The sequence below is a fragment of the Elephantulus edwardii genome, unplaced genomic scaffold, assembly GCF_000299155.1.
Source record: "Elephantulus edwardii isolate Elephantulus edwardi_28Jun2011 unplaced genomic scaffold, EleEdw1.0 scaffold00279, whole genome shotgun sequence".
Taxonomy (NCBI): Eukaryota; Metazoa; Chordata; class Mammalia; order Macroscelidea; family Macroscelididae; genus Elephantulus; species Elephantulus edwardii.
The window spans coordinates 606437-633849 of NW_006400029.1; the positions used below are offsets into that span (position 1 = coordinate 606437).

The 27413-nt window shown below is 37.7% G+C and overlaps 1 protein-coding gene across 1 annotated transcript in view; it reads right to left on the bottom strand.

Annotated features, from left to right (window-relative positions):
- The window catches only part of ADAM18 (ADAM metallopeptidase domain 18), a 121708-nt gene that overhangs the window by 67560 nt on the left and 26735 nt on the right, over positions 1–27413 (bottom strand). Inside the window, exons 7-11 of the mRNA XM_006900302.1 lie at positions 23764–23941; positions 19194–19259; positions 5548–5619; positions 5185–5351; positions 4425–4506 (exon numbers count right to left, since the gene is read on the bottom strand). Of these exons, the coding sequence (XP_006900364.1) occupies positions 4425–4506; positions 5185–5351; positions 5548–5619; positions 19194–19259; positions 23764–23941 (565 nt within the window). The remainder of the gene's footprint in view (positions 1–4424; positions 4507–5184; positions 5352–5547; positions 5620–19193; positions 19260–23763; positions 23942–27413) is intronic.

Here is a 27413-nt window from a genome sequence, read left to right on the forward strand (position 1 = left end):
ACACAGTCAAATGCCTTTGCATAGTCAATGAAACACAGATAGACATTCTTCTGGTGTTCCCTGCTTTCAGCTAAGATCCATCTAACATTAGCTACAATAACTCTAGTACCATGACCCCTTCTAAACCCAGCCTGGACTTCTGGCAATTCTCTACTGATGTGTTGTTCCAGTTGTTTTTGGATAATCTTCAGTAGAATCTTGCTAGCATGTAAAATCAATGAGATTGTTCTATAGTTTTCACACTCTGTTGGGTTACCCTTCTTTGGGATGGGAACAAATATAGATCTCTTCCAGTCAGTTGGCCAGATAGTTGTTCTCCATATTTCTTGGCACAACTTGGTGAGCACGTCCAGGGCAGCATCTGTTAGCTGAAATATGTCAATCGGTATACCATTTATTCCTGGGGCCTTATTTTCTGCTATTTCCTTCAAAGCAGCTTGAACTTCTTCCTTCATCACCATAGGCTCTTGCTTATATGTTGTTTCATTAAATTCTTCTGTCTCTGCATTCCCTTCGATACAGTGACTCAGTATATGCTTTCCATCTTCTTTTAATACTTCCTGGATCATTTAATATTCTGCCTAAAGCATCCTTGATTATAGCAACTTGAGGTTTGAATTTGTTCTTCAGTTCCTTGAGCTTAAGAAATGCTGGGTGAGTTCGGCCCTTTTGATTTTCTGACTTTTCTGACTCCAACTCCTTGCACATTTCATTGTAATATTTTACTATGTCTTCCCATGCTGCCTTTTGAAATCTTCTATTCAACTTTTTAGTATCTTGAATTCTTCCCTTTGTTTTGGCTTCTCTGCACTCCAGTGCAATTTTCAGAGTCTCTGACATCCATTTTGGTTTTTTCTTTCTCTTCTGTCTTTGTAATGAACGTTTGCACTCTTCTTGGATGATACCCTTGATATTCTCCCACAACTCATCTGGTCTTTGCTCATTAGTGTTCGAGGCCTCAAACCTGTTCCTGAGATGGTTCTGAAATTCAGCAGGGATAGACTCAAAGTCATATTTTGGTTCCCGTGGACTTGAGTTAATTTTCCTCTGCTTCAGCTTGAACTTGCCGATGAGTAGTTGATGGTCTGTTTCACAATCAGCTCCTGGCCTAGTTTTCACAGCTGATATTGAGCTTCTCTAGTGGTTCTTTCCGCAGATGCAATACGTTTGATTCCTATGCATATCATGTGTATAACCTGCGTTTATGTCTCTTAAAAAATGTACTTGCAATGAATAAGTCATTGATTGTGCGAAATTTGATCATTCTCTCTCCAGCTCCATTTCTGTCACTGAGTCCATGTTTTCCAACTACTGGATCTTCTTCTCTATTCTCAACTTTTGCATTCTAGTCACCCATTATTATCAATGCATCTTGTTTGCATGTTTGATCGATCTCCAACTATAAAAGTTGGTAAAAATCTTCTATTTCCTCTTCCTTGGCTCTGGTTGTTGGTGCATATATCTGAATGACAGTGGTATTCACTGGCCTTCCTTGTATGCGTATGGGTATTATCCTGTCACTCACAATATTGTACTTCGAGATGGATCTAGCAATGGCTTTCTTAATTCAACATATGTATTGAATATATTATTTATTTATTCCCTGATTACAACAAGCTTGGAAGCAAGAGTGGCACCCACTTCTGAAACAGCTTGCCTGCAGAAACTCTATGAACTTGGAGAACCTGTGAAAGTTATACAATCATTTAGGTCTTTTGTTCATAGTGTTGTTATGAGTCATCTATGTCTTCATGACACTTAACAACAACAATCCTTTTTTAGATTTTCTTTCTTGGCATTAGAACAACTAAAGATCTATTCCAGTTGCTTGGTCAGGCAGGCTACTTCTAAATTTATTGGAATATATTAGTGCAATCAGGTATTCCTGAGAGTCAAGGAAAGTGAAACTAGATCTCACATATTTTGGTCATTTTGTCAAGAAGGTCAGCCCTTGGAAAAAGACAGCATGGTGGGAAATATGGAAGGTCAGAGGAAATGGAAGAACCTGGAAAATGGGCTCAAGCATGTCAGAGATCATGAGGTTGGTAGAGGATAGGGCAAGTTTCAGATTTTTTGTTCACAGGGGTTACTATGAGTCCAGTCAACTCCACAGCACCTAAAATCAACAGTGTGCATGTGCAAGGATGTATCTATTTGCTGAAGTTCCTCAATTGGTATTAGACCAATTATTATATAAGACCACTAATAGAAGAATTTCATGAAACAATATATGATGAAAAGACAATGGTGATGAAGAAGGAATTTCAAACTTCTCCGAAGGAATGGGAAAAAAACAAGGCCCCAGGAATTGATGGCATATCAATTGATATATTTTAACAAACAGATGCAGTCCTAGACATGCTCACCAAGTTGTGCCTAAAAGTCTGGAGGACAACTACCTAGCTAAGTGACTGGAAGAGGTCCATATTTAATTTTATCCTAAAGAAAAGTGACCCAACAGAGTGTAGAAATTACCAAACAATATCATTATTGTTGTTGTTATGTGCCGTTGAGTCTCTTGAGACTCACAGAGACCCTATGTATAACAGCCCTGAACTCTGCTCTGTCCCATGCCAATCGCACCATCTCTGATACAACCATTCCAATTAACCCAGTCACTGAATCAATCCACTTCATAGAGGGCCTTCCCCTCCTGCTCTGTTCCTTCACCCTATCAAGCATGATGTCCCTCTCCAAGGACCGGTCCCTCCTTACAACATGTCCAAAGTATGTTAGACAGAGCCTCAGAATCCTTGCCTCCAAGAAGCCGCTTGGTTTGAACCTTTCCAGGATGAATCTGTTTGTTTTCCTAGCAATCCATGGTACCCTCAATACTCTTCTCCAGCACCACAGCTCAAAGGCATCAATTCTCCTTCTATCCTTCTTAGTCATTGTCCAATTCTCTGATGCATAACAAGTGATAGCAAAGATCATGGCCTGTATCAGACGCACCTTAGTCTCCAGAGAAACACCATAGCTCTTCTGTAATATTATCACATACAAGTGAAATCCTGCTGAAGATTATAAAAAAATATGACCAGAACAGTATATTAACAAAATACTAAATACAAAAATATAAACTGGGTTCAGAAGGGGCCATGGCACTAGAGACATTATCATCAATGTCTGATGATTCTTGGCTGAAATCAACGAGTACAAGAGGAATGTATATTTGTGCTTAATTGACTATCCAAAAGCATCTGACTATTAAGATCATGACATTTCTTGGCTAATCTTGAAAAGAATGGAATCCCAGAACATTGATTATGCTCATGGAAATCTATACTTGGCCCAGGTGACAGTTGTCAGAGCAGAGCTATGAAACACTACATAGTTCAAAATTAGGAAGGCTGTGCATCAGAGATGCATCCTGTCTCCATACCTTTTCAATCTGGACGCAGAACAGATCATTTGGGAGCCTGAACTTTGTGAGGAGTGTGGTATAAGGATTGGAGGAAAGTCATCAACTACCTGTGTTATGCAGATGATATAACATTGGTTGCTGAAACTGAGGAGGACCTGAAATGTTTGCCTGCAGAAGTCGAGGACTATAGACTTCAATATGGAGTGAAGTTTAACATCAACAAGAGAAGACTCTTAACCACTGGGCCAAATAGCAGCACCATGATATATGGAGAAGAGTTTGAAGTTGTTAATTTCAACTTGCTCAACTCCACAATCCACATTCCTGGCACCAGCAGTCAGGAAATAAAAAAAATTGCATTGGGAAGTCTGTCATCAGGAACCTTTCCAAAGTACTAAACAGAAATGATGTCAGTCTAGAGACTAAGGTGCACTTGATCAAAGCCATGGTCTTCACAATTACTTGCTATGCATCAGAGAGCAGGAGAATGACTAAGGATGACAGTAGAAGAATTTATGCCTTTGAGTTGTGGTGCTGGAGAAAAGTATTGAACATACCATGGACCACCAGGAGAACAAATAGGCCTGTTTTGGAGAGAGTGAAACCTTGGAGAGTTTCTCCTTGGAGGCAAAGATTTTGAAGATCTGTCTCACATACTTTGGGCACATTGCCAGGAGGGACCAGTCCTTGGAGAAGGACACCACACTTGGATGGGTGAAGGGACAGTGCAGAAGAGGACGACCTCAAATAAGATAGATTGACAGAATAACTGGGCAGTGGGATTAGTTGTGTTGGGGTCTGTGAGTTATGCTCAGGATAGAGCAGGGTTCAGAGCTACTGTACATAGGGTTGCTATGAGTCAGAGGAGACTCGATGGCACATAATAACAAAAGGATAAAAAGCTAAGTAAAGGTTTACACACATGGAGTCAATCTTGGAGGATTAACAAAGATGGGAAGGGAGGAAGAAGGGAGTAAAAATAAACTAAAATGAATACTTTTAAGAAACAGCATAAAGATAAAAATATAATAATGTAAAAGAAACTTTAATAATTACATACCATTGCAATGCCAACATCATAGCTTTTATTGCATATCATCCCTGGAAATGTTGCTCCCACATGTTTAGGATAGTTACTGTAACTGTATAAAATGACAGTACCATTTATTAATATGATTATTTTAAAAAATCTATTACATTAATCGCTAACATTCTCCTCCAAAAATATGTTTTACATGATAAATTAATCCAAGTACTCAAATCATGAACAATAAGAATTCATTTGTTTATTATTAATTTTATTTCCACAGGTAATTTCTAGCTTTGATGTACTTTTATTATTTTAGAAGCTCCTCAATTTCTCTTTTCCTTCCTTCAATAAAGAGTAAAACAAAGACTTTTTAAACACTTGTAAAGAAGAAATTTTGTCATCAAAATAAGATGTTTCAAAATTATATATTTTATACACACAGACACTCAAATCTCTTTATGTCAAAAGCATAGACATGAAAATATGTAACATATCATCGGTAATATTTACCAAATAGAGTTCATTTTTACGTAAGTTGAGGGTTTTCTATATTTTGTAGTATAACTGATATTATAAAGCTAATTAAAAGTAAACTTTCTTATCATTTTATGCTTTACAGATACTGTTCCAATTACTTATGAATATTATGCTTCCACTATTATCTTTATGACAGTGGTTATATTTAGAAATGTCCAAGAATGCTATAGAATGTTAAAAACACATAAAAATCATTAAAATTCAATGAAGTCTTTTCGCACACATCATTATTCGTGAAGAGCGTTTTGCTTACATAAGTAAATATGCCATGTCATGAGGTCTTGGAACAAAATTGTCTTGTTTCCATGCCAGAAATCGTTGTAATATATCATCAGCATCACCACTGGTAGAAATATAGTTCTTTTCTGACCACAATTCCAAGGAGGACAGTATAACATTTAATTTTAACTGTGTAAACATCTAAAAGATAGAGAAATGAAACACTTATGCAAGTATTACAACATGAAAACAACACATAAAAATGAAAATATTACATTGAGTATTTTGTATTTTTAGCTTGTAGAATGACATTGTAATTAATTTGCCATGATAAAATGTAAAAATAACTTTCAATTGTTTTACATAAAAATATAAGTATGAAGAGATAAAAACTTACAGTGTTAACAAGGCCAATAACCTGGACAATTTTCTGTGTCACAGTCATCATTCCAGAGCCCATATAATCATACTGAAAAACAAAGGTAAAATTATTGTAAAATCCAAGTAATCATAATATTCTGGATGTTTTGTATATTGTGATAATATGTTAGTGGTGGTGGTAGTAGTGTAGTTAGAGACCACTAAGTCAGCTGCCTACAACTCATAGTGAACTTATGAACAATGGATTTGCACCTTGATCTATCCTGTGCTTTCTTCATCATCTCTGATATACTTGAGACCATTGTTGCAGTCACTGTGTCAATCCATCTTCTTCAGGGTCTTCTCTTTCACTCACCTTCCACCTTTCCAAGCATAATTTCTTTTTCCAAGGACCAGTAACTACTATTAACATGCTCAATGTATGTTAGACGAAGTTTCACCATCCTTGCCTCCAAGGAGTACCCTGGTTGCACTTTCTCCAAGACATATTTGTTCTTTTGGCACTTCCTTGGATAATAGATGATAACACAGTGATAGTACATGATTTAAAATCAGGGAAGGTATGTACCAAGGTTGCATATTTTCTCCACAACCATTCATCACATATGCTGAGAACGGAATTCTACAAGTTATACTACATAAAGAAGAAAGTGGAATCAAGATTGGAGGAATATACATGAATAACCTACATTGTGAAGAAAATGAAGAGTTAAGCTCTTGTTGAAGATCAAAGATAACAGTCTTCAATTAACATCAGTAAAAATGGAGAAAAGACTGAAGTTGTTAAATATTTCCTTTTACTTGGATTCACAATCAATACAGTTGATGCAGTCAAGAAATCAAAACACATGTTGTGTCAGGGTACATTTACTGTTAAGGGTCTCTTTAAAATACTAAAGAACAAGGCTATCAGTTTGAAGTCCAAGATGTTCTTTAACCTAAGCCATGGTAAATTCAATCGCTTCATATTCTTGCAAAGTTTGACAAAGAATTAGAAGACTTGAGGCCTTGAGTAATAGTGTTGCAGAAAAATAACATTGTATATACCATAAATTGGCAAGAAAATAAACAAATCTTACTTGGAAGAAATTGAGCCAGAGTGCTCCTTGGAAACAAGTATTGAAACTTGGCATTATATACTGTGGTCATGTTGTTCATAGAGTTTATGGGGAAGCAAATTTTTTTCAATTTTGGAAAAACTGGGGAGTCAAAGACAGAAAAACCCTCAACAAGATTGACTGACTGAAATGGAGTACAATGGTGATTTTGAAGATGGAACAGGATTGGGCAATGTTTTTATTTGTTATACGTAGATGTTCTCTGAGTAAAATTTTATTAGATAACATGGAGGAATAACAACAGTTGCCTTGGAAATTGGTAGAAATATAATTGTTCTGTATTATTTTCCATAAACATTTGCTTATTTGTGTAGAGTTTATTTTTTTAATTTATTGTTTTTCTTTACCTTCCTTTTCATCACTCCAAGACTGATTGTTATAAACTTTTGCTTAGCATTTTAAATTAGTTATTTTATAATATAATTTTCTTTAGTGAATGATTTATGCTATTCCTCATAATTTTTCTATTTTCATTCATGCTCTATATTATTTCATAGATTCTTGATAATATTTTGTGATACATCATAAAAATACTACAGCTTCTTTCTCTACTCATCCTTTGATAGACTCTGCTATTGTTACAAATAGTGTTGCAATAAGCATGAAGTGAGTATACAAATCTCTTTTTCTTATTTCTTTGAGAGATATATCTAGTAGTAGGATTACTGGATTAAGTATTTCTATTTCTAATTTTCTAAGGAAGCACCAAATGGTTTGTCATAGTGGTTATACCATTTTACATTGCCTCCAGCAACATTGTAAGTCCTAATCTAGCCATACTTTTGCTAGTATTTGCTATTTACTATCATGTTGAACAATGCCATTTTTGCTGGGGGAGATGGTATCTAATTATTATTTTATTTTACCATCTTTCTAATGGCTGTATCCTTCCTCCAAACCTCTTAAACCTATTGTTGTTGTGTACCATAGAGTTGGAATTGACCCATAGCTGACCCTTTGATGGGTTTTCAGAGGCAACTAATCACATGGAAGGATATTTTCCATCCTTCTCCCATGGAACAGCTGGTGGCCTTGAACTGCATGCCTTCAGGAGGCCATCAGAGCTGAGCAAATCACTGGAGAGGATCGAGTCCAGGAAGAAGAATTTGGCATCAAGATAAGAGAACCACTGTTCAACAACCTATGTCATGTGGATTACACAGCCTAGCTTTCAGAAAGTGAGGAGGACTTGAAATTTTTGCTGCCAAATATTAAAGACTTCTGTATGGATTGCATCTCAACACTAAGAAAAAAAAATCCTCATCACTGGGCCAATAAGCAATGTCATAATAGATGGAGACAAGATTGAAATAATCAACAACTTAATCTTACTTGGATCCACAATCAACATACTTGGCACAAGAAATAAAAATATATATTGTACTGGGAAAATCAGTTGTCATGTATCTCTCCAAAGTACTGAGGAACAATGATATCAGTTTAAAGTGTGCCTGATACAGGCTATGGTCTTTTCAATCACTTGCAATGCCTTTGAGAGCAGGAACATGAAAAAGAATAGAAGAAGAAGAATCAATGCCTTTAAGCTATAGTGTTGAAGTTATTTGGTTGTTGTTTGCAACTGAGTTGAGTACAACTCATAGCGACCCTATGAACAAGAGAATCCTGTTTTATCTTGCCATTGTCACACTTCCTAACATACAAGAGTGTTCATCATGTCAATCAAACTGGCTCAGAGTATTCATCTTCTTCACTGACCCTTCACTTTTTCCAGCATTGTGTCCTTCTCCAAGGAAGATCCCCTCCTAGCTACATGCTCAAAGTATGTGGTATTGGAGAAGAGTACTAAATATTCCATGGACTATCAATAGAACTAATGATTATGGATGACAGAAGAAGAATTGATGCCTTTGAATTGTGATGTTGGAGAAGAGTCTTGAACATACCACGGACTGTCAAGAAAACAAACAGGTCTATCTTGGAGAGAGTGATACTAAGTTTCTCCTTAGAGGCTAGAAATCGGAAGCTCCATCTCACATACTTTGGGCATGCGGCCAGGAGAGACTTTTCCTTGCAGAAAGATATCATGCTTGGAAGGGTGGAGGGACAGTGCAGGAAAGGAAGACCCCAGATGAGATGGATTGATAGAGTAACTGGAGTAATGGGGGTTCATGTCAGAATTAGTGAGACTGGCTCAGGACAGGGTAGGGTTTAGAGCTGCTATACGTAGGGTCACTATGGGTCACAGGCAACTTGATGACATATAACAGCAACAATAACCCCACCTATTAATACATCTTTATTGAATGCTTAATCAATCTCAGACTTAAAGGATTATTTTCTGTTGAGCACCACTGAGTTGAAAGTGATACATATCTAACCCTCTAATGGGTTTTTAGAGGAAGTAAATAGCTTGAAAGGAGAGTTCCCATCCTTATCCTGACAATCATTGGTATATAAATATAATTAAACGTAATTATATGAACAGCAACTAAAGAAAGCACAAATGATGGAAGAAAAAAAATGGATGCTATAAATAATGCAATACCCCAGAAACAGGGGGGCAAAAGTATTATAATTATGTGGATTTATATTAACAGCTATTAAAGAAGGTACTTCTTGAGCTACTGTAAATAATGGAAGAAAGAACGGAAGCCACACATAAAGCAAATACTAAAGAATAGGGAGGCAGAAAAAAATATACGGATTTGGAGGAACATAAACAACTATGGAAAATTGGACAAGATGGAAGAAAGAATTGAAACTATAGACAAAGAGATACAGAACTTTAAAAATCATCACAAGACAGATAGGGTATAGCCAACACAGTCCTGGAAACAACAAAAAAGGAATGAAAATGCAAGCCAAAATAACAAAACCATAATGGAAGATGTTTCCAGAGTGCTGGGGGGAATAAAAACCAAACAAAAACCAAAAAACAGAAAAGAAGAGATGAGACAGACTGTGATCCAGAAGACAAAAAACTCCAATGGGAACACAGTAGAAGAAAAAACGGGAGAAAGAAGGAAAGTGAAGAAAACATTAAAAAACATTAAAAGCATGTAGGATAATATCAAAAGGAACAATACATATGATCAAAATTCTAGAACACAAGGAGGGCAGGGAAAGCACTGAGAAAATTTCAGAAAATATACTAGAAGAAAATTTCCCAGATACTATGAAGAACAAGGAAATGCATGTCCAAGCTCAGTGAACTCCAAACAAACTAGACCACAGAAGTAAACATAAGACATATCATAGTCAAATTCTCCAACGTAAAAGAAAAAGATAAGATACTAAAATCAGCACAAATAAACCGGTCATCTATAATGAAGAATTAATTAGATCAGTTTCTGATTTCTCAGCTGAAAACACAGAAGCAAAAAAACCAAAACAAAACAAAAAACACAAAAAAAACCACACACACAAGCAAGGAGACAATGACATGGCATAGGTGAAAAGAAAGCAATTTCCACCCAAGGATCTTGTACTAAGCAAAGGTGTCCATCAAATATGAAGGAGTAATTTGGTCATTTACAGAAAAGCGATGACTTTGTTGAAAACAAGACCTGCTTTACATGAAATTCTAATGGAAGTCTTTCACACAGAGTCAACAAAATAAAACAGATGGACAATAGTAGCCAGAAATAGCAGATGAAGAAACAGAGCAAGTTGGCAGTGATAAAACCTGGTCTATTGGTAATTGCACTTAATGTGAATGGCTTAAATGCACCAATCAAGAAAAAAAGGAGTAGCAGTATACAGTTAAACAATAACAACAAAACCAAAGCCCATCAATATCTTGCGCACAAGAAACACATTTAATAAATGAAGAAAAAGATATGCTAAAAACAAAAAAAGAGAAAAAATATACCAAGAAAACAACATCCACAAAAAAGCAAGAGTGGTATTACCAATCTCTGATAAAATAGACTTCAGGATGAAAATAACCATAAGAGATAAAGTAGGGCACTCTATATTGACTAAGGTACCAGAGAGCAAGAAGATATAAAGGTGGTCAACATCTATTCACCAAATGATTGTTGCTGTTGTTTTTGTTGTTGTTATGTGCTATTGAGTCACTTTCAACTCAAAGCGACCCTATTTACAACAGCCCTAAACCCTGCTCTATCCCACACCTATTTTATTACCCCATTCACTGAATCAATCCATCTCATTGAACATCTTCATCTCCTGCTCTGTCCCTCAACCCTCTCAAGCATAATGCTTCTCTCCAAGGATTGATCCAGACTTGCAACATGTCCAAAGTATGTCAGCTGAAGCTTCAGAATTCTTGTCTCCAAGGAGCAGCCTGGCTTCATACTCTCCAGGATGGACTTGATTATTCTCCTAGCAGTCCATGAAATATCTAATATTATTCTTCAGCATCACAGCTCAAAGGCATCAATTCTCCTTCTATCATCCCTAGTCATTGTGCGGCTTTCTGATGCATAGCAAGTAATGGCAAAGACCATGGCCTGTATCAGGCACACCTTAGTCTCCAGACTGACATTGTTGTTCTTCAGTACTTTAGAGAGGTCTTTGATAGCAGACTTTCCCCAATGTAATTAATATTTTAATTTCTTGCCTGTTGGTACCAAGAGTCTTGACTGTAGAATCAAGTAAACCGAAACTGTCAACAATCTCAATATCATCACCATTTATCATGATGCTGCTAATTGGCTAAGTGGTGAGAATCTTTGTTTTCTTGATGTTGAGCTTCAATCAACATTGAAGGCTGCAGTCCTTGACCTTCTGCAGAAAGTGCTTCAGGTCCTCCCTAGTTTCATGAAGCAAAGTTGCATAAATTCTGCATGATGCAGATTGTTGATGAGTCTACTTCCAATACTGATGCCACATTTCTCTCCATAGTGCCCAGTCACAAAGACAATTTGTTACATATTTAGGTTGAAAAGATACGGAGAAAGGATATATCCTTGGCTCACACCAATTTTGAACTATGCAGTATTTCCTTGCTCTGTTTTAATGACTGCCTCCTGGTTCAAGAATAAGTTTCACTTAAGCACAATCAACATGCAAAATACATAAAATAATGGCTAACAGACTTGAAGAAAGAAATATACAGTACTGCAATTGTGGTAGGAGGTTTTAACACACCACTCTTGCCAGATCAACTAAAAAGAAACATAACTAAGATGTAGGAGATCTAAACTATGCAATTAGCCAACTCACCCTTGTGGAGGCATTCAGGATTCTACACTCAATTAAAATCTATTTACTTTTTCTCAAGTGCACTTAGTACATTCTCCAGAATTGATCATGTATTATGATACAAAGCAAGCCTGAACAAACTAAAAAACATTGAAATAATACAAATCATCTTTTCAGCCACACCAGCTGGGAAGAGACCTGGGAAGAACAACAGTCTGCCAGCCACGACGGAACTCCAGAGGAGCGAAAACTGTGTGACCCCAGAGGAGCGACGACTACCCGCCACTGTGTGACCCCCCCCCTGCAGCCCATACCTGCGTGACCCCCACCACACAGGGTGCTGCTGCATAAACCCCCAGCAGTGCCCAAGCCCTGCCCCCTGCCTCATGGTGGTAGTGTCCAAGCCCTGTGCTCCTTTTCTCCCCCCTCCCTTGCTTTCCCCCCTTCCCATGCCCCGCACTTTAGCCCCCGCCACAGCCCTGTGACCTCAGGGCACGACTTCAGATCCAGCCATCATCCGGAGCTATCAGCCGAGCTGCTGTGGAACTAATCTGGCAGGAGAAAGGCCGGTAGGGTCCTGACTGGGTTTACTGGGGCATTGCTGATTACCTGGAAGAGCACCCAAGGGCATGCCCACTGGTGGGGAATTTGCCCAAGCTCTCTTGGGCTACACTAACTGCCCAAAACGAGCCAGCCACTAGCTGGCTTCTGCAGACTCTGCAGACCAGCCAGAGGCTAGAGGGTTGGTGGAAATTTGACCTTGACTTTTCAGATCCTGTCAGATCCAGGACTCTGTTGGAGCAGGGGCTGTTGTGTGAGGGCACTTGCATGAGTGCCACCAGGCAGGGAACACTGAGAAAACCATTGGGTAGGAAATAGACAGCAGGAATTTGAGTAGGGACCCCAATCGTGAGTACACTGAGACAACAGAGGTTTGAGCAAGGTCCCCCAACCCTGCCCTTGCAATCACCCCAACCCTGTGCCTGCCTCACCCATTTGGCTCCACACCAGTGCCTACACGTCTGGACAATCAACTTGCCTTTAATCGGGAGCACCTTGATCTGTCTTACCAACAAGAGATTGCCCTCGCAGGCTCTGAACTGACATTTCTCTGAAGTCAGAAGTCGAGAGAAATGCACAAGTTCGTTAGCTGCCCAACTGATCTCAAGAGCATTGTCTTCAGATCAAGAACATATCAATGTCTCGAAGAAAGCAAACTATCCCACACAATACACAAGAGCAAAGCAAGATGTCACTCACAAAGGGTGACATGGTATCAGTGGATTCCCTGAAGCCAAAAAGTCTGATGGAACTTTCAGACACAGAATTTAAAAGAGGAGTGACTGAATATATCCAATGGATGAAAGACAAACTTGATGAATTACAGGATACTACAAGCAAAAACCAGGAGGAGCTCAAAAAACTATGCAGAGCATTGCCAAGAAAACAAATGAGGCATTAGCAGCACTGGAAAAACAAGAATCCACTATTTAAAATATAAGGTCCAATGTTTCAGAGGCTGTCAACATGATGGAGGGACATATGAGCAGAGTTGATGAGATGGAACACAGTATCAGTGAAATTGAAGACAGAATTGTCACCACTGATCTGCTAGAGAAAAAAGCAGACTCAAAAAAGAAGGAAAAAGAAGAAAGCCTAAGACTAATGTGGGACACCATCAAGAGAAATAACATGTGCATCATTGGAATCCCAGAAATGGAAGAAGCAAGTAAAGACACTGAAAAATATGTGGAAAATTACTAGAGGAAAACTTCCCAGGCATAATGAAGAATGAGAGAATATGTATTCAGGAAGCTCAGCGAACACCGTATAGATTATACCCCAAAAGAAAAAAAATCAAGGCATATCATAGTTAAATTTGCCAGAACCAAAGATAAGGAGAGAATCCTGAAAGCAGCAAGGGAGAAACAAAGAGTAACCTTTAAGGGAGAACAGATAAGATTAAGTGCTGATTTCTCAGCAGAAACCATGCAGGCAAGAAGAGAATGGAAGGACATATATCAAACACTCAAAGAACACTAATGTCAACCAAGAATACTGTACCCAGCAAAATTATCCATCAAATATGAAGGACAGATCAAGATATTCCCAGAAAAGCAGAACCTTAGAGAGTTTGTAAGAACAAAACCAGCATTGCAGGAGAGACTCAGAGATGTCCTTCTTACAGACATACCACAGAAAGCTGCATGGTCCAAAGTAAGTAGCAACAACACCAAAAAGAACTCGACACAATGATAGCAATAAAACCTAGCCTCTCAATAGTTACACTGAACGTGAACAGTTTACATGCACTGCTGAAGAGAAAGAGAGTAGCAGATTGGATAAAACCAAAACCCATGAATATGTTGTCTACAAGAGACACACCTGAAAAATGAAGATAAAGACAGGCTAAAAATAAAAGGGTGGGGGAAAATATAACAAGCAAATGGCAACCAGAAAAAAGCAGGAGTAGCTATATTAATCTCTGATAAAATAAATATCAATGTAAAAACCATCACAGAGGACAAGGAAGATCACTACAAAATGCTGAAAGGGTCAATAGAACAAGAGAACATAACAATAATAAATATCTATGCATCAAATGAAAGACCAGCAAAATACATAAAACAAACATTAACAAAACTGAAAGATGAAATAGACAACACTACTATAGTGCTGGGAGACTTCAATACACCCCTCTCAAGAAAAGATAGAACTACCAGAAAAAAACTCAACAGAGATACTGAAGAATTAAACCACACAATAAACCAACTTGACCTCATACAAACCATCTTGTCAGACCATAGCGCTAAAAAATTAGAAATTAATAATAGGAGGACAAAGGAGAAAAACACCATACATTTTGCTTGAACATGACTGGGTAGTAGAAGAAATAAAAAATGAAATTAAAAAGTTTCTTGAAACTAATGACAATGAAAACACCACTTGCCAAAACCTCTGGGAAGCAGCCAAAGCAGTAATCAGAGGCCTATTTACAGCAATAAGCAAACACATCAAAAGACAGGAAAAACAAACTATTGACTCTCTAACCCAATATCTGCAGTAAATTGAAAAATTGAAAAAGAACAGCAAGAAAACCCGACACCTTTTAAAAAAAGTGAAATTATAAAAACTAGAGCAGAAAGAAATGAAATAGAAAACAGAAAAATCAATTGAAACTATCAACAAAACTAGGAGTTGGTTCTTTGAAAAGGTCAATAAAATCGATAAACCACTAGCAAAACTCACAAAAGAAAAGAGGGAGAAGACACAAATAATCTGAATAAGAGATGAATCAAATCAGCATCACAACAGACCCAACTAAAATAAAAAAATCTAACATTAGAGTACTATGAAATTATCCAAGAAGCTGGACTCTATGAAGAGGAACGTGGCATCAAGACTGGAGGGAACCTCATAAATAACCTGTGATATGCAGAAGACAGAACCTTGTTTGCTGAAATTGAGGAGGATTTGAAACACTTGTTGCAGAAGACCAAGGATTGCATTCTTCAGTATGGATTGCATCTCAATATCGAGAAAACAAAGATTCTTACCACTGCATAGTGTTATGATGGATGGAGAGGAGACTGAAACTTTCAACAGCTTCATCTTGCTTGGATCCACAATTAACGCCCTTGGTATGAACAGTCAAGAAATAAGGAGATGCATTGCAATGGGAAAATCTGCAGTTAGAGAACTTCCAAATTATTAATGAGTAGAGATGTCTGTTTGAGAACTAAGGTTCATGTGATTCAGGCTATGGTCCTTCCAACTGCTAGCTATACATCCGAGACCTGGACAATGAATGAGGATGACAGAAAAAGAATTGTTGCCTTTGAGCTGTGGTATTGAAGAAGAGTATTGGACATTTCATGGATGGCCAAGAAAATGAATAGATATGTCCTGGAGAGGTTGCAGCCAGAGAGCTCTTTGGAGGAAGGAATGATGAGGCTTCACTCAACAAATTTTGCACATATTGCTAGGAGGTGTTATTCCTTGGAGAGGGACATGATATTGGGAAGGGTGGAGGGTTGGTAGGGAGAGAAAGACTCTCATTCAGGTGGACTGACATGGTGACTGCTGCAATGTGCTCTTGTGTGCCAGCAAATGTGAGGATGGTATAGGACATGACTGGTTTCACATCTTTTGTTCTTAGGGTCTCTGAGAGTTGTATTTGACTTGATGGTACCTAATAACAACAACAACAACAACAACTTATGTGTAACAGATATTCAACAAGGAAACAAAACCTATCAAATAGAGAAACTTCTTCAACAAATGGTGCTGGGAAAACTGGTCTGCTATCTGCAGAAATTAGAAGCAGGACCCACATCTCACATCACAAATTCAACTCAAGGTGGATCAGAAACTTAGGGTAAAGCCCAAAACTATAAAGATCATGAGATATAAAATGGAATCTTTCTTGGAATGTGTAGCCTATGGTATAAATTTTTTTCTTTAGATTAAGATTATATCACATTTAGAAGAATTATCATTAACAAAAATGCTCACAATTATGCTTACTGCGTAATTAAATTACTATTATTTAATAGGTTTAAAGAAATTGGTTTGATATTCATAATATGTAGTTGTTCAGAAAGTAAAATAGTGTGTTTTTTTTCCCCCAGTACTTGTCCAATATACTATCTTGGCCTGGTAGAAAATGTCTATAAAACCAGCTGTATTCTATATACATGATTCTTCATTAATTTTAATTCTTTAATATCAATAAAAAGACACATTTCTTAACCACAGCTTGTATTCCTCTTGTTCTTAGAATGAAAATAACAGAGGTAGGAAGCAGAGTGGCATCCACTTCCTAAACAACATGCCTCTGGTAACTCTATGAACTTTGAGAAATGATGATAGTTATAGAAAGGCTTCAAGTCTTTTGTTCATACGGTCATTATGAGTTATACTCGACTCAACGGCAATCAACAACAACAAATGGTATAAAAGGATGGCAAATACAGCCAGAAATGCACAGCCAAAAGAGGAAAGCATCAATGAACGGCATCTTCTAAAAATTAAGTTCCTGTGTGCATAAAAAACCTTTTTCCGATAGGATAAAAATAAATCTCACTGACTGGGGAAAAACTGTTGGCAAGGACATCTCATAAGGATCTCATAATAAAAGTTTACAGAATTCTACTGGATCTCCATAAGAAAAGACTGATTACTCAGTAACAAAATTGGTAAAAGATATGGAAAGACTTTTCACAAAGGAAAACATTCAGATGGCCAACAAACACAGGAAGTCATGCTTAAAATGACTGGCAATAAGGGATATGCAAATCAAAACCACAATGAGATAAATACCAATGCACTCTAGAAGGAGTGGTAAAGTTTAAAAGGACAATAAGCAATACATTTTGGAGAGGATGTGGAGAGACTAGGACTCTCATACACTGTTGGTGTGACTGTAAAATGGTACAACTAGGCTGGAAGACAGGTTGGTATTTCCTCAAATAGCTGAACATAGAAATGCTATTATGAACCAGCTATTTCACTGCTAGGAATATACTCCAGGGAAAATAAAACTGAGATACAGAGCTCTGTATGCTGATGTGCATAGCACCATTATTCACAATAGCAAGAACCTGGAAACAGCCCAAATGCCAATCAAAAATGGAATGTTTTGAGACATGGTGGAATACTATGTAGCACTCAGGAGCAATGATTTTGTAAGCTACTATATAAAACTACCATATAACATGAGAGAAGCTAGAGAACATTATGCTGAGTGTTTTAACTCAGTTTCATAAGGACAAATACTGCATGAGATGATTATTGTGAAAACAGAAAAATAACGAGTAAGATGTGGATAAAAGTCCTAAGGAAGGATGGCAGGAGGGCTAAGAGGGGGAAGCTGAGGTAATAATGGGGTCAAAGAATTTTGTGTACAAGAGGGAAAGGGTGAAGTAATTAGGATAGATCTATATTACATCAACAGAGAACTGCCAGAAATACGAGCTGTGCTTAGAAATGGTCACTGCGCTAGGGACATCTCTGCTGATGTCAGATGGATCTTTACTGAAAGAAAAGAGTGTCAGAAGAATGTCTGTTTGTGTTTTATTGACTATACAGACATTTGACTGTGTAGATCACAACAAATTGTGGCTACCATTAAGAAGAATGAGAATCCCATTGATTGTGCTCATGTGAAACCTATCCTTAGACCAGGAAGCAGTTATCCAAACAGAGCAAGGAAACACTATTTTTCAAAATCAAGGAGTGGTCATGGATGCCTCGTGTCTCCATACTTTTTCAATCTATATGCATAATATGTCATTTGGGAGACTGGACTTTATTAGGAGGAATATGGCATCAGGATTTGAGGAAGTCTCATCAACATCTTGTGTTATGCAGAGGGCACAACCTTGCTTGCTGCAACGAAGAAGGACTTCAAGTGTTTGCTGAAGAAGGTCAAAACTGCAGCTGAACTTTAGTAAAAAAAAGAGTCTCAACATCAGGTGAAGAGATTGAGATTGCTAACAATTTTATCATACTTGGGTCCACTCTTAGCACCAGCATTCAGGAAATCAAAAGATGAGTTACTTTGGGGAAAATCTGCAGATGTGGACTTCTCCTGAGTGCTGAAGAGCAACAATGTCAGTCTAGCAACTAAGCTGCACCTGATCTGTGCTATGGTCTTCACAATTACTTGCTATTCATCAGAAAGCTGGATAATAACTAAGAATGACTAAAGAAGAATTGATGCTCTTGAGTTTTCGTGCCAGAGAAGAGTATTAAACTGGACTGGAAATGAGCTGCCAAGAGAACAAACAGATCTCCCCTGGAGAGAGTAAATCCAGTTTGCTCCTTGTAAACAAGGATATTGAAACTCATCTCACATACTTTGGGGATGTTGCCAGGAGGGATCAGTCCTTGAAGAAGGATATCATGCTTGGAAGGGTGGAGGGTCAGTGCAGGAGAGGAAGATCCAGGATGAAGTAGGTTGACACACTGACTGTGGCAGTGGGGCAGGTGTGCAATGGGGGCAGATGTGTGAGAGATAGCGAGTTTGCTCAAGATAAAGCAGGGTTCAAAGGTATTGTTTATATGGTCGTTTTAAGTCACAACTCACATAACAACAACAATGAGGGCCTGAAAAGAAGGGGTGTTAGTGGGTACAGATCAATGGTGATTAATTTTATAAAACACAATGTATGGGTATGGTCCCATTCACAGTGTATGAAATACAATATGTATGAAGGAATGTATGAAACACAATATACATAAGTGGAGCACAATATTTTTGACTTTTGTATGCAAACAAATGTAAAAAAGGCAAAAAAACCCCATCCTATCTTTGAAATCAAGATAAAACTTTCCTAAGAAAAAAGGAAGGAGAGGAGGATAGAAAAATAGTTGAACTAAGCTAGATAGACAAAAGATAATTTTAACTTACCAAAGTTTTTTCAACGATGATATATATTTCTAGATGATGAGGAAATTGTTTTGAAAATAGATTTCTCTGAAAGAAAAAGGAATAGCACCAACAGATTTATACATCAGTATATTTGTTAAGAATAAAGCACTGACATTTAAAGACAGAAAAAAATGGCTACCTATAAAGCCATCACTCACTCACTCTTGATTGCTGTTCAATCAAAATCAACTATCAATATGACCCACAAGAGGATATTCAGAGACTGTCATGGGAAGAAATTGCCCATCTTTCTCCCTTGGAGCTGCTGGTGGAATAGAATCTCTTGTGATTGGCTTGACCACCAGAGCTCCATGTAAAATTCTTTGTGAGGGTTTAAACAAAATAATTTAAAAAAAAAAGTAACGGAAAATTAGAAAAAAATTCTTTCAAATAAATTCCAGTATTATAAATTCTTGGTGAACCGACTAGAGTACCTACTAGTCCTATGTTAGTATTGAATAAGAAGTGAATATAGAGATACGCTTTCTGCTATCTTCACCAAATGATAAATTTGCACTACTAGTCCACACTTGATAATTCACATTGGCTACGGTATAGTAAATTATTAGCTGAAAGGCCACAACTCTGGCAGTTGGAATCCATCAATTGCTTCCCAGGGGGAAGATGGACACTCTCTTTTCGTGTATTTTACAGCCTAAAAATCCCACTAAAAATAAGACATGAGTCAGTTCTGATTCTATAGTAAAGAATTTTTTATTAAAAAATATAATATTGGAAATAAATTATAAATGTCTTTCATCTTATAGACATTCATTTTAGTAATGTACTATCTTCTTAAGTCATTTTATAATTTTCTTTAAATCTCAGGACACTTAGGATGTAGCTACTATAAAATAATCTATACTGTTCCCTAGTTCCACTATTATATGGGTGTAATGACATAGCACCCCTATAACAACACATCTGAAACTTGCCATAAAAATAGCAAGGGCAATGTATGAAAGGCCATAGCTGACCTTTACTTACTCCACAAAGTCCCCATCAACAGTATCAATAACACAAAACCAATTTTCATGCTCCCATACCTTCTTCCTTCTTCCCATCTCAACACCAATTTTACTGTTTTGCTGAGTACACTAAGTGATGTGATAGCTCACAGACCACACAAAACAATGTTGGGGAAGTCAAAAGGTTATAATCCAGAATACAGTAAGGACAGCTTCTGAAATGTGCACACAGGCACTTCAGCCTTGACCCTCAAGCTTTTGGTCTGTATTACAAAATTTTTAGTCCTGTCAATATTGTCTCCCTGCCCCACAATTGTCCAATAAATTTAGGTAAAGGCTCTTACTTAGCTTTGGTTCTGTGAAGGTCAGGGAAGGGAGGACAAGTAGCAGTCCTATTTCATGTTGATTCTTTGGTTCTCTGCTTCCACCATGGCTGTGCTGTTGTAAGTGTAGCTGACACCAGAACGTTTGGTCCTAACGGGCATCCACTTCATACCTACTTATTTGCTGGTCGTGAGAGAGACTCTTCTTTGCTGAAATCTCTCAAATTTATTGGCGAGACTAGCCAATCCTCTTGTATATTGGTGAGACTGACCAATCCTCTTGTGGAATAATAAGATAGCCAATTCCCTTGTGTATAGGCCAACAAATGCTATTCTCATATTCTCAGCCATCCACCACATTGCAGAGTCAAGTACAGTGGCTAGGATCACCATATTGATAAATAAACTCCATACTTGCCCTATCCTGCACTATTCTCATGATCTCTGTCATGCTTGAGTCCATTGTTAGAGTTAATATGTCATTCCATTTTGATGAGGTCCACCCTTTCATTTGCTGACCCTCTGCCTTTTCCAGCTTGATGTGTTTTTGCAAGGACTGGACCCTCCTGAAAACATGGCCAAAGTATGTGAGACCAAGGAATCTTCTCTTTAAAGAGTATCCCACATGCACTTCCTCCAAGACAGATGTGTTAGCTTTTGGCAGTTCATAGGATATTCTGTTGTTGTTGATTGTCATTGAGTCCAGCATGACTCATAGCGACCCTCAAGGATATTCAGTACTCACCTACTAATAACATCTCTAACGAAGTGGAAAAAGATGTTACAGTCTACTTCCACAAAGGTTGCACCCTGGAAATTCTAAGGTATCTTAGAATTGATGTTAGAATAAACAAGCTAATAACAGTAATGAGATCTCTGGTGGAAAGGAGGGAACATTTGTTATGCTCTACATTACATCTAAAAAAGGAACAAAGACTTTTGAATACTACATACTAAACACCCAAGTTCATAGAACCTGCTTAGCAGTAAATTTCAATCAGAAATTCAGAGAACAAACCTGTCTCATGCTAATGATGCTCACTACTAAAAAAATATGTTAAGAAAAATGAATAATTGCGAGGATGTGGAAACAATTAAGTCCAGCCTCTACTAACTCCACAAGGGAGAACTGTATGCCGTCAATAGCATCCAAAAGACAAAACAAATTCCCTTGAGGTGAAACATGTCCTTTCATGCTCCTGGGCTCACTTATTTGGTTTGAAAGTCATTACAGGGACCATACAGTCTTGATAGAACCATATTCTTGGTTATAGGATATAGGATAGGAAGTTATCAAACTATAATTCAAATTAATAGATAACCCTCAGTTCAGAGAGCTCCTCAAATACAATCCCTAAAAACGTATAATTCAGATTAACAGAAAAATACAATTCCTTAATCCAGAGAGCTTTTAATTGAACAGAAAGTGCAATACCTGAATCCAGAAAACTGTTCGTTTAACAGCAAAGTACAATCCCTGAGTCCAGACAGATTCTCCGTCAACAGCAAAATACAATCCCCCTGGCACAGGAATCTCTGACTCCAAAGGACACACTTGTCCATTCTCTGCTATTTCTTATTCCCTGATGGCGAGACTCCCACTTTCTGCCACTGAATCTGATCAATTATTGAGGAAGAGATGGCTCACACACTTGATGATGATGTAGGTGGAGCAATGTGTTTGCAAGGTAGGCAGAATTGAGGCAGCTGGATCTGATTAAAGAACATGATGTATTGTTGTTGTTGTTATGTGCCGTGGAGTCGTTTTCGACTCATAGCGACCCTATGCACAACAGCCCTAAACCCTGCTCTATCCTGCGCCAACCGCACTGCCTCTGACACACCCATCCCAATTACCCCAGTCACCGAATCAATCCATCTCATAGAGGGTCTTCCCCTCCTACGCTGTCCCTCCACCTTCCCAAGCATGATGTCCCTCTCCAAGGACCCGTCCCTCCTGGCAACATGTCCAAAGTATGTCAGACGAAGCCCCAGAATCCTTGCCTCCAAGGAGTAGCTTGGTTTAATCCTCTCCAAGATGAATCTGTTTGTTTTCCTGGCAGTCCATGGTACATTCAGTACCCTTCTCCAGCACCACAGCTCAAAAGCATCCACTCTCCTTCTGTCCTCCCTAGTCATTGTCCAACTCTCTGATGCATAACAAGCGATTGCAAATACCATGGCCTGTATCAGGCGCACCTTAGTCTCCAGTGTAGCTAAATTCTTAACAGACCTACTATATCGCAAAAAGCCATGCCAAAACAAAGCTTAAAACCCTAAAAGGGGGAAAAAAACAAACCACAAAAACAAGCATGTACATAAGAGTGCATGACCTAGTCACAGGAAAAAAATGGGAAATTCTAGTCACCCTCTTTGGGAAAATGTTGATGTTGGACTTTAAATATGTTCTTTAAATAACTTTTAAAATAAAGCATTCGGATGGCGGGGAAGAAGAACAAACTGGGGAGGAGGGTGCAGAGAATGGTGCGGCAATGAAGGAGTGAAAGCCCAGAATCCCTGTGAATGTTCATTGAAACTAATAAAATTTAATAATAATAAAAAAATAAAAATAAAGCATTAAAATTAAATATAAACAAGCATAAATGTCAGTAATGATATAGAAATTATATAAAAAAATTAATGGAGTGGAAAAGCAAAGTAACTGAAATGAAAAACTCAGTGTTGTCATTTATTGTCAAGTTGAAGCAGACCCAAAGCTGAGCCTCCAGTAGTTTTGCATAGGTAAGAAATTGCATAGGAGGAGACTGGCCTTATTTCTACAGTGGAGCAACTGGTAGATTAAAATAATATACTTTTGAGTTGGCAGTGCAATTCTTTACCACTGAGCCACGAAAGCTCAAAAATCATTAAAGAAGCTTAACAGCAGATTTTAGTAGTTAAAAAAAAGTGCATCTGAAGATAGGTGAGTGCTATACCTAAAAATTCACAGTAGAATAGTTAATAAGGAAAATCAAAGAATTGATGCCTTGACATTATGATATTGTCATAGAATATCGAATAAACCATGCATGGACTGCCAAAAGAACAAATATGTCTATCTTGGAAGTGGTAAAGCCAGAAGCTCTTTACTAGTGATGATGGCAAGACTTCATAGAATTTTTTTTAACATATAGTAACTACACAGCAAATTTAATACTCTACTGAAACTTGTTCTTCAAACAGAAAATTTTTATAATTAACAAAATTGTATAGAGATAATTTCTTAGTACATCATAACATCAGAATCATCAAAGATACCTGTGAATTCATATGACCTTCCAGGGGCTGGTCCTTGTGCTGAGCATTGCTTCCACTTTCTGTTAACACTGGGATTTCTAGACTGTTGTTTTTCACTTGATATATTATGTGTTTAAATCCCGCACAAGATCCTATTGGTTCAATTCCAATGGTAATGTTTTCAAATTGAAGAAACCCCCTGTATACTCAGAAGAAAATAATTATAAAAATTCCAAAAATTGTTCCTTCAAAGTAATAAGCTGAAATGTGAGAAATAAGAAACCATAGTAATAAACGGGGTTAACCCCTCTTTCTTTTCCTATGTGTTTTTTTGCAGCTTGCTTCTAGTTAGTAGATGATCACATTTTCCTTAGTTTTATTCACATTTTCAAAGATTAAATATATTGAAAAAATTTTCTAATTTCTGGGTTGTTGTTGTTATTGTTAATTACCTTTTAGTCAAGCATGACTCATAGCAACCTTATGAACAAAAGGCCTGAAGCACCTCTACAACTATTGACATTTATAAAAATTCATAGAGTTTCTGGAGGCATGATATTCATGAAGTGGATTCCACTCTTGTTTCCAAATCTGTCATAGTATGTTATGCACCATTTAATCACCTGTGATATATTGCCACTCTATGTACAGCAGCTCTGAACCCTTCTTTGTCAACAGCCAGTCTCACTAACTTTGACACACCAACCCCCATCACCCCAGTTACTGTATCAATCCATCTCATCCAGAGTCTCCCTCTCCTGAGCTGTCCGTCCACCCTTCTGAGCAGGATGTCCTTCTCCAAGGACCAATCTCTCCTTGCCATGTGCCCAAAGTAAGTAAGGTAGAGCTTCAAAATCCTAGCCTCCAAGGAGAGACTTAGTTTCATAATTTCTACGTAGTAATAATATTCCTATAGAATATAAGTATTTTGAGGCCTAATATATTGCTATGCAGAATTTTTAGTAGAAAGTTCCTTTTATTACAAAACTTAAAGGGAATCAAAATATAGAGTGACTGTTTTGGCATTATTATTTTTGTTGTGTACTACTGGGCAATATCTTTCATCTGCTCTTTAAAATGTTTGTCTGTCAGATTATGTTCTAAATCTGAGCAGTCAAAGACAGGCTAGGAAGAAGGATTAGCCACACATTTCTGAACTAGCAGGCCTTTGAAAACCCCATGTACAACAGGGCACACTTAGACTAACTGATATGGCAACAGAGGCTGAGTACACAAGTGTGGAAAAAAAAAGAAGGAGGAACAGCTAAAAGCAGACATTAGTGACTGGAACATGTAATGTAAGAGGCATGAATGTAGGAATATGGGATATTGTTAAGAAGGAAACGAAACATATATAATGACACACTAGATATTGGCAAAATGAGATGGACTGGCATAGGACATTTAGAGCTAGAGGATCATATGATCTACTATGCTAGAGATAAAAAGGTGAGGAAAAATGAGGTTGCTTTTATAGCTAAAAAAGTAATTTCTAGATCCATCTTGAAATACAATATTGTGAGTGACAGGATAATATCCATACGCAGACAAGGAAATCCAGTGAATATAATCTCATTCAAATATATGCACCAACAACCAGAGCCAAAGAGGAGGAAATAGATTTCTACAAACTTTTGCAATCAGAGATTGATCAAACATGCAATCAAGATGCAATAATAATAATAGGTGACTGGAAAGAGAAAGTTGAGAATAGAGAAGGATCAGCAGTTGGAAAACATGGACTTGGTGACAGAAATGAAGCCTAAGATAGAATGATAGAATTTTGCACAATAAATGACTTATTCATTGCAAATACATTTTAGAAGAAACACAAACACAGGCTATACACATGGATTTCACCTGATGATATGCATAGCTATCAGACTGATTACACCTGACTGGAGATGCTCAATATCAGCAGTGAAAACTAGGCCAGATGCTGATTGTGGAACAGATCACAAACTACTCAATTGCAAGTTCAAACTGAAGCTGAGGAAATTAAATCAAGTCCACAGGAACCAAAATTTGACCTTGAGTCTATCCCAAGTGGATTTCAAAACCATCTCAGGAACAGGTTGGAGGACATTAATGAATAAAGACTGGATGAGCTGTGGGAGATTATTAAGAATATCATCCAGGAAAGATGCAAAAGGTCATTACAAAGACAGTGGAGGAAGAAAAGACCAAGACGGATGTCAGAAGAAATTTCTGGAGCACCAAGAAGCCAAAGCAATGGGAAGAAATAAAGATATTAAGGAGTTGAACAGAAGAGTCCAGGGGGCAATGAGGGATGACAAAGTATTACAATGAAATGTGCAAGCAGCTGGAGTTAGAAAATCAAAAGGGCTAGACTTGCTCAGCGTTTCTTAAGCTGAAGGAACTGAAGAACAAATTCAAACCTATAGTTGCAATACTTAAGGAGGCTTTGGGCACTTTGGGCAGAATGTTAAATGATCCAGCAAGTATTAAAAGAAGATGGAAAGTAAGTATATACAGAGTCATTGTACCAAAAGGAATTGGTGAACCCAGAAGAATTTTATGAAACAACATATGAACAAGAGCTTGTGGTGATGAAGGAGGAAGTTCAAGCTGCTCCGAAAGAATTAGAAAAAACAAAGCCCCAGGAAAAGATGGCATACTGATTAACATATTTCAACAAACAGATGCTGGCCTGGATCTGCTCACCAAACTGTGCCAAGAAATCTGGAGGACAACTTCCTGGCCAACTGACTAGAAGAGATCTATATTTGTTCCCATTCCAAAGAAAGGTGATCCAACAGAGTGTGGAAATTATTGAACTGTAACATTGATATCACATGCAAGCAAGATTCAGCTGAAGATTATCCAAAAATTACTGGAACAGCACTTCAACAGAAAACTGTCTGAAGTGCAGGCTGAATTTAGAAGAGACTGTGGCATTAGGGATAGTATAGCTAATGTCAGATAGATCTTGGCTGAAAGCAGAGAGTACTAGAGGAATGCCTATCTGTTTCATTGACTGTACAAAGGCATTTGACTGTGTGGATCATAACACCCTGTGGCTGACTCTGAGAAGAATGGGAATCCCATAACACTTGATTGTGCTTAGAGTCCAGAATGAAGGCTGCATAATGGAGTGTACTCAGGGCAGGAGGATTGTAATACCAATGAAGGAATGTTTCTTTTACTTTTCAAAGAGAAGAGCAAACTGGGGGGAAGCGGTGGGCAGCGAGAAAAGTGCAACAATGAATGACTGGAAATCCAGAATCTCTGTAAATGTTCATTAAAATTAATAAAATAAAATAAAAACCTTATGCTTGGACCTGGAGGCAGCCATCAGAACAAAGCAAGGAAACACTGCTTGGTTCAATATTGGAAAGGGTGTGCATCAAGGATGTGTTCTAGCTTCATATCTTTTCAATCTAGATGTGGTACATATATATTATCCAGGAGGCTGAGCTCTATGAGAAGTGTGGCAACAGGATTGGAGGTAGACTCATCAACAATCTCTGTTATGCAGATGACACAATCCTGTTTGCTGAGGACCTAAAATGCTTGCTGCAGAGGATCAAGGACTGCAGTCTTCAATACACATTGAAGCTCAACATCAAGAAAACAAAAGTTCTCACCACTGGGCCAATTGGCAGCACCATGATCTATGATGAATGAGATTGAGATTAATGAGAACTTTC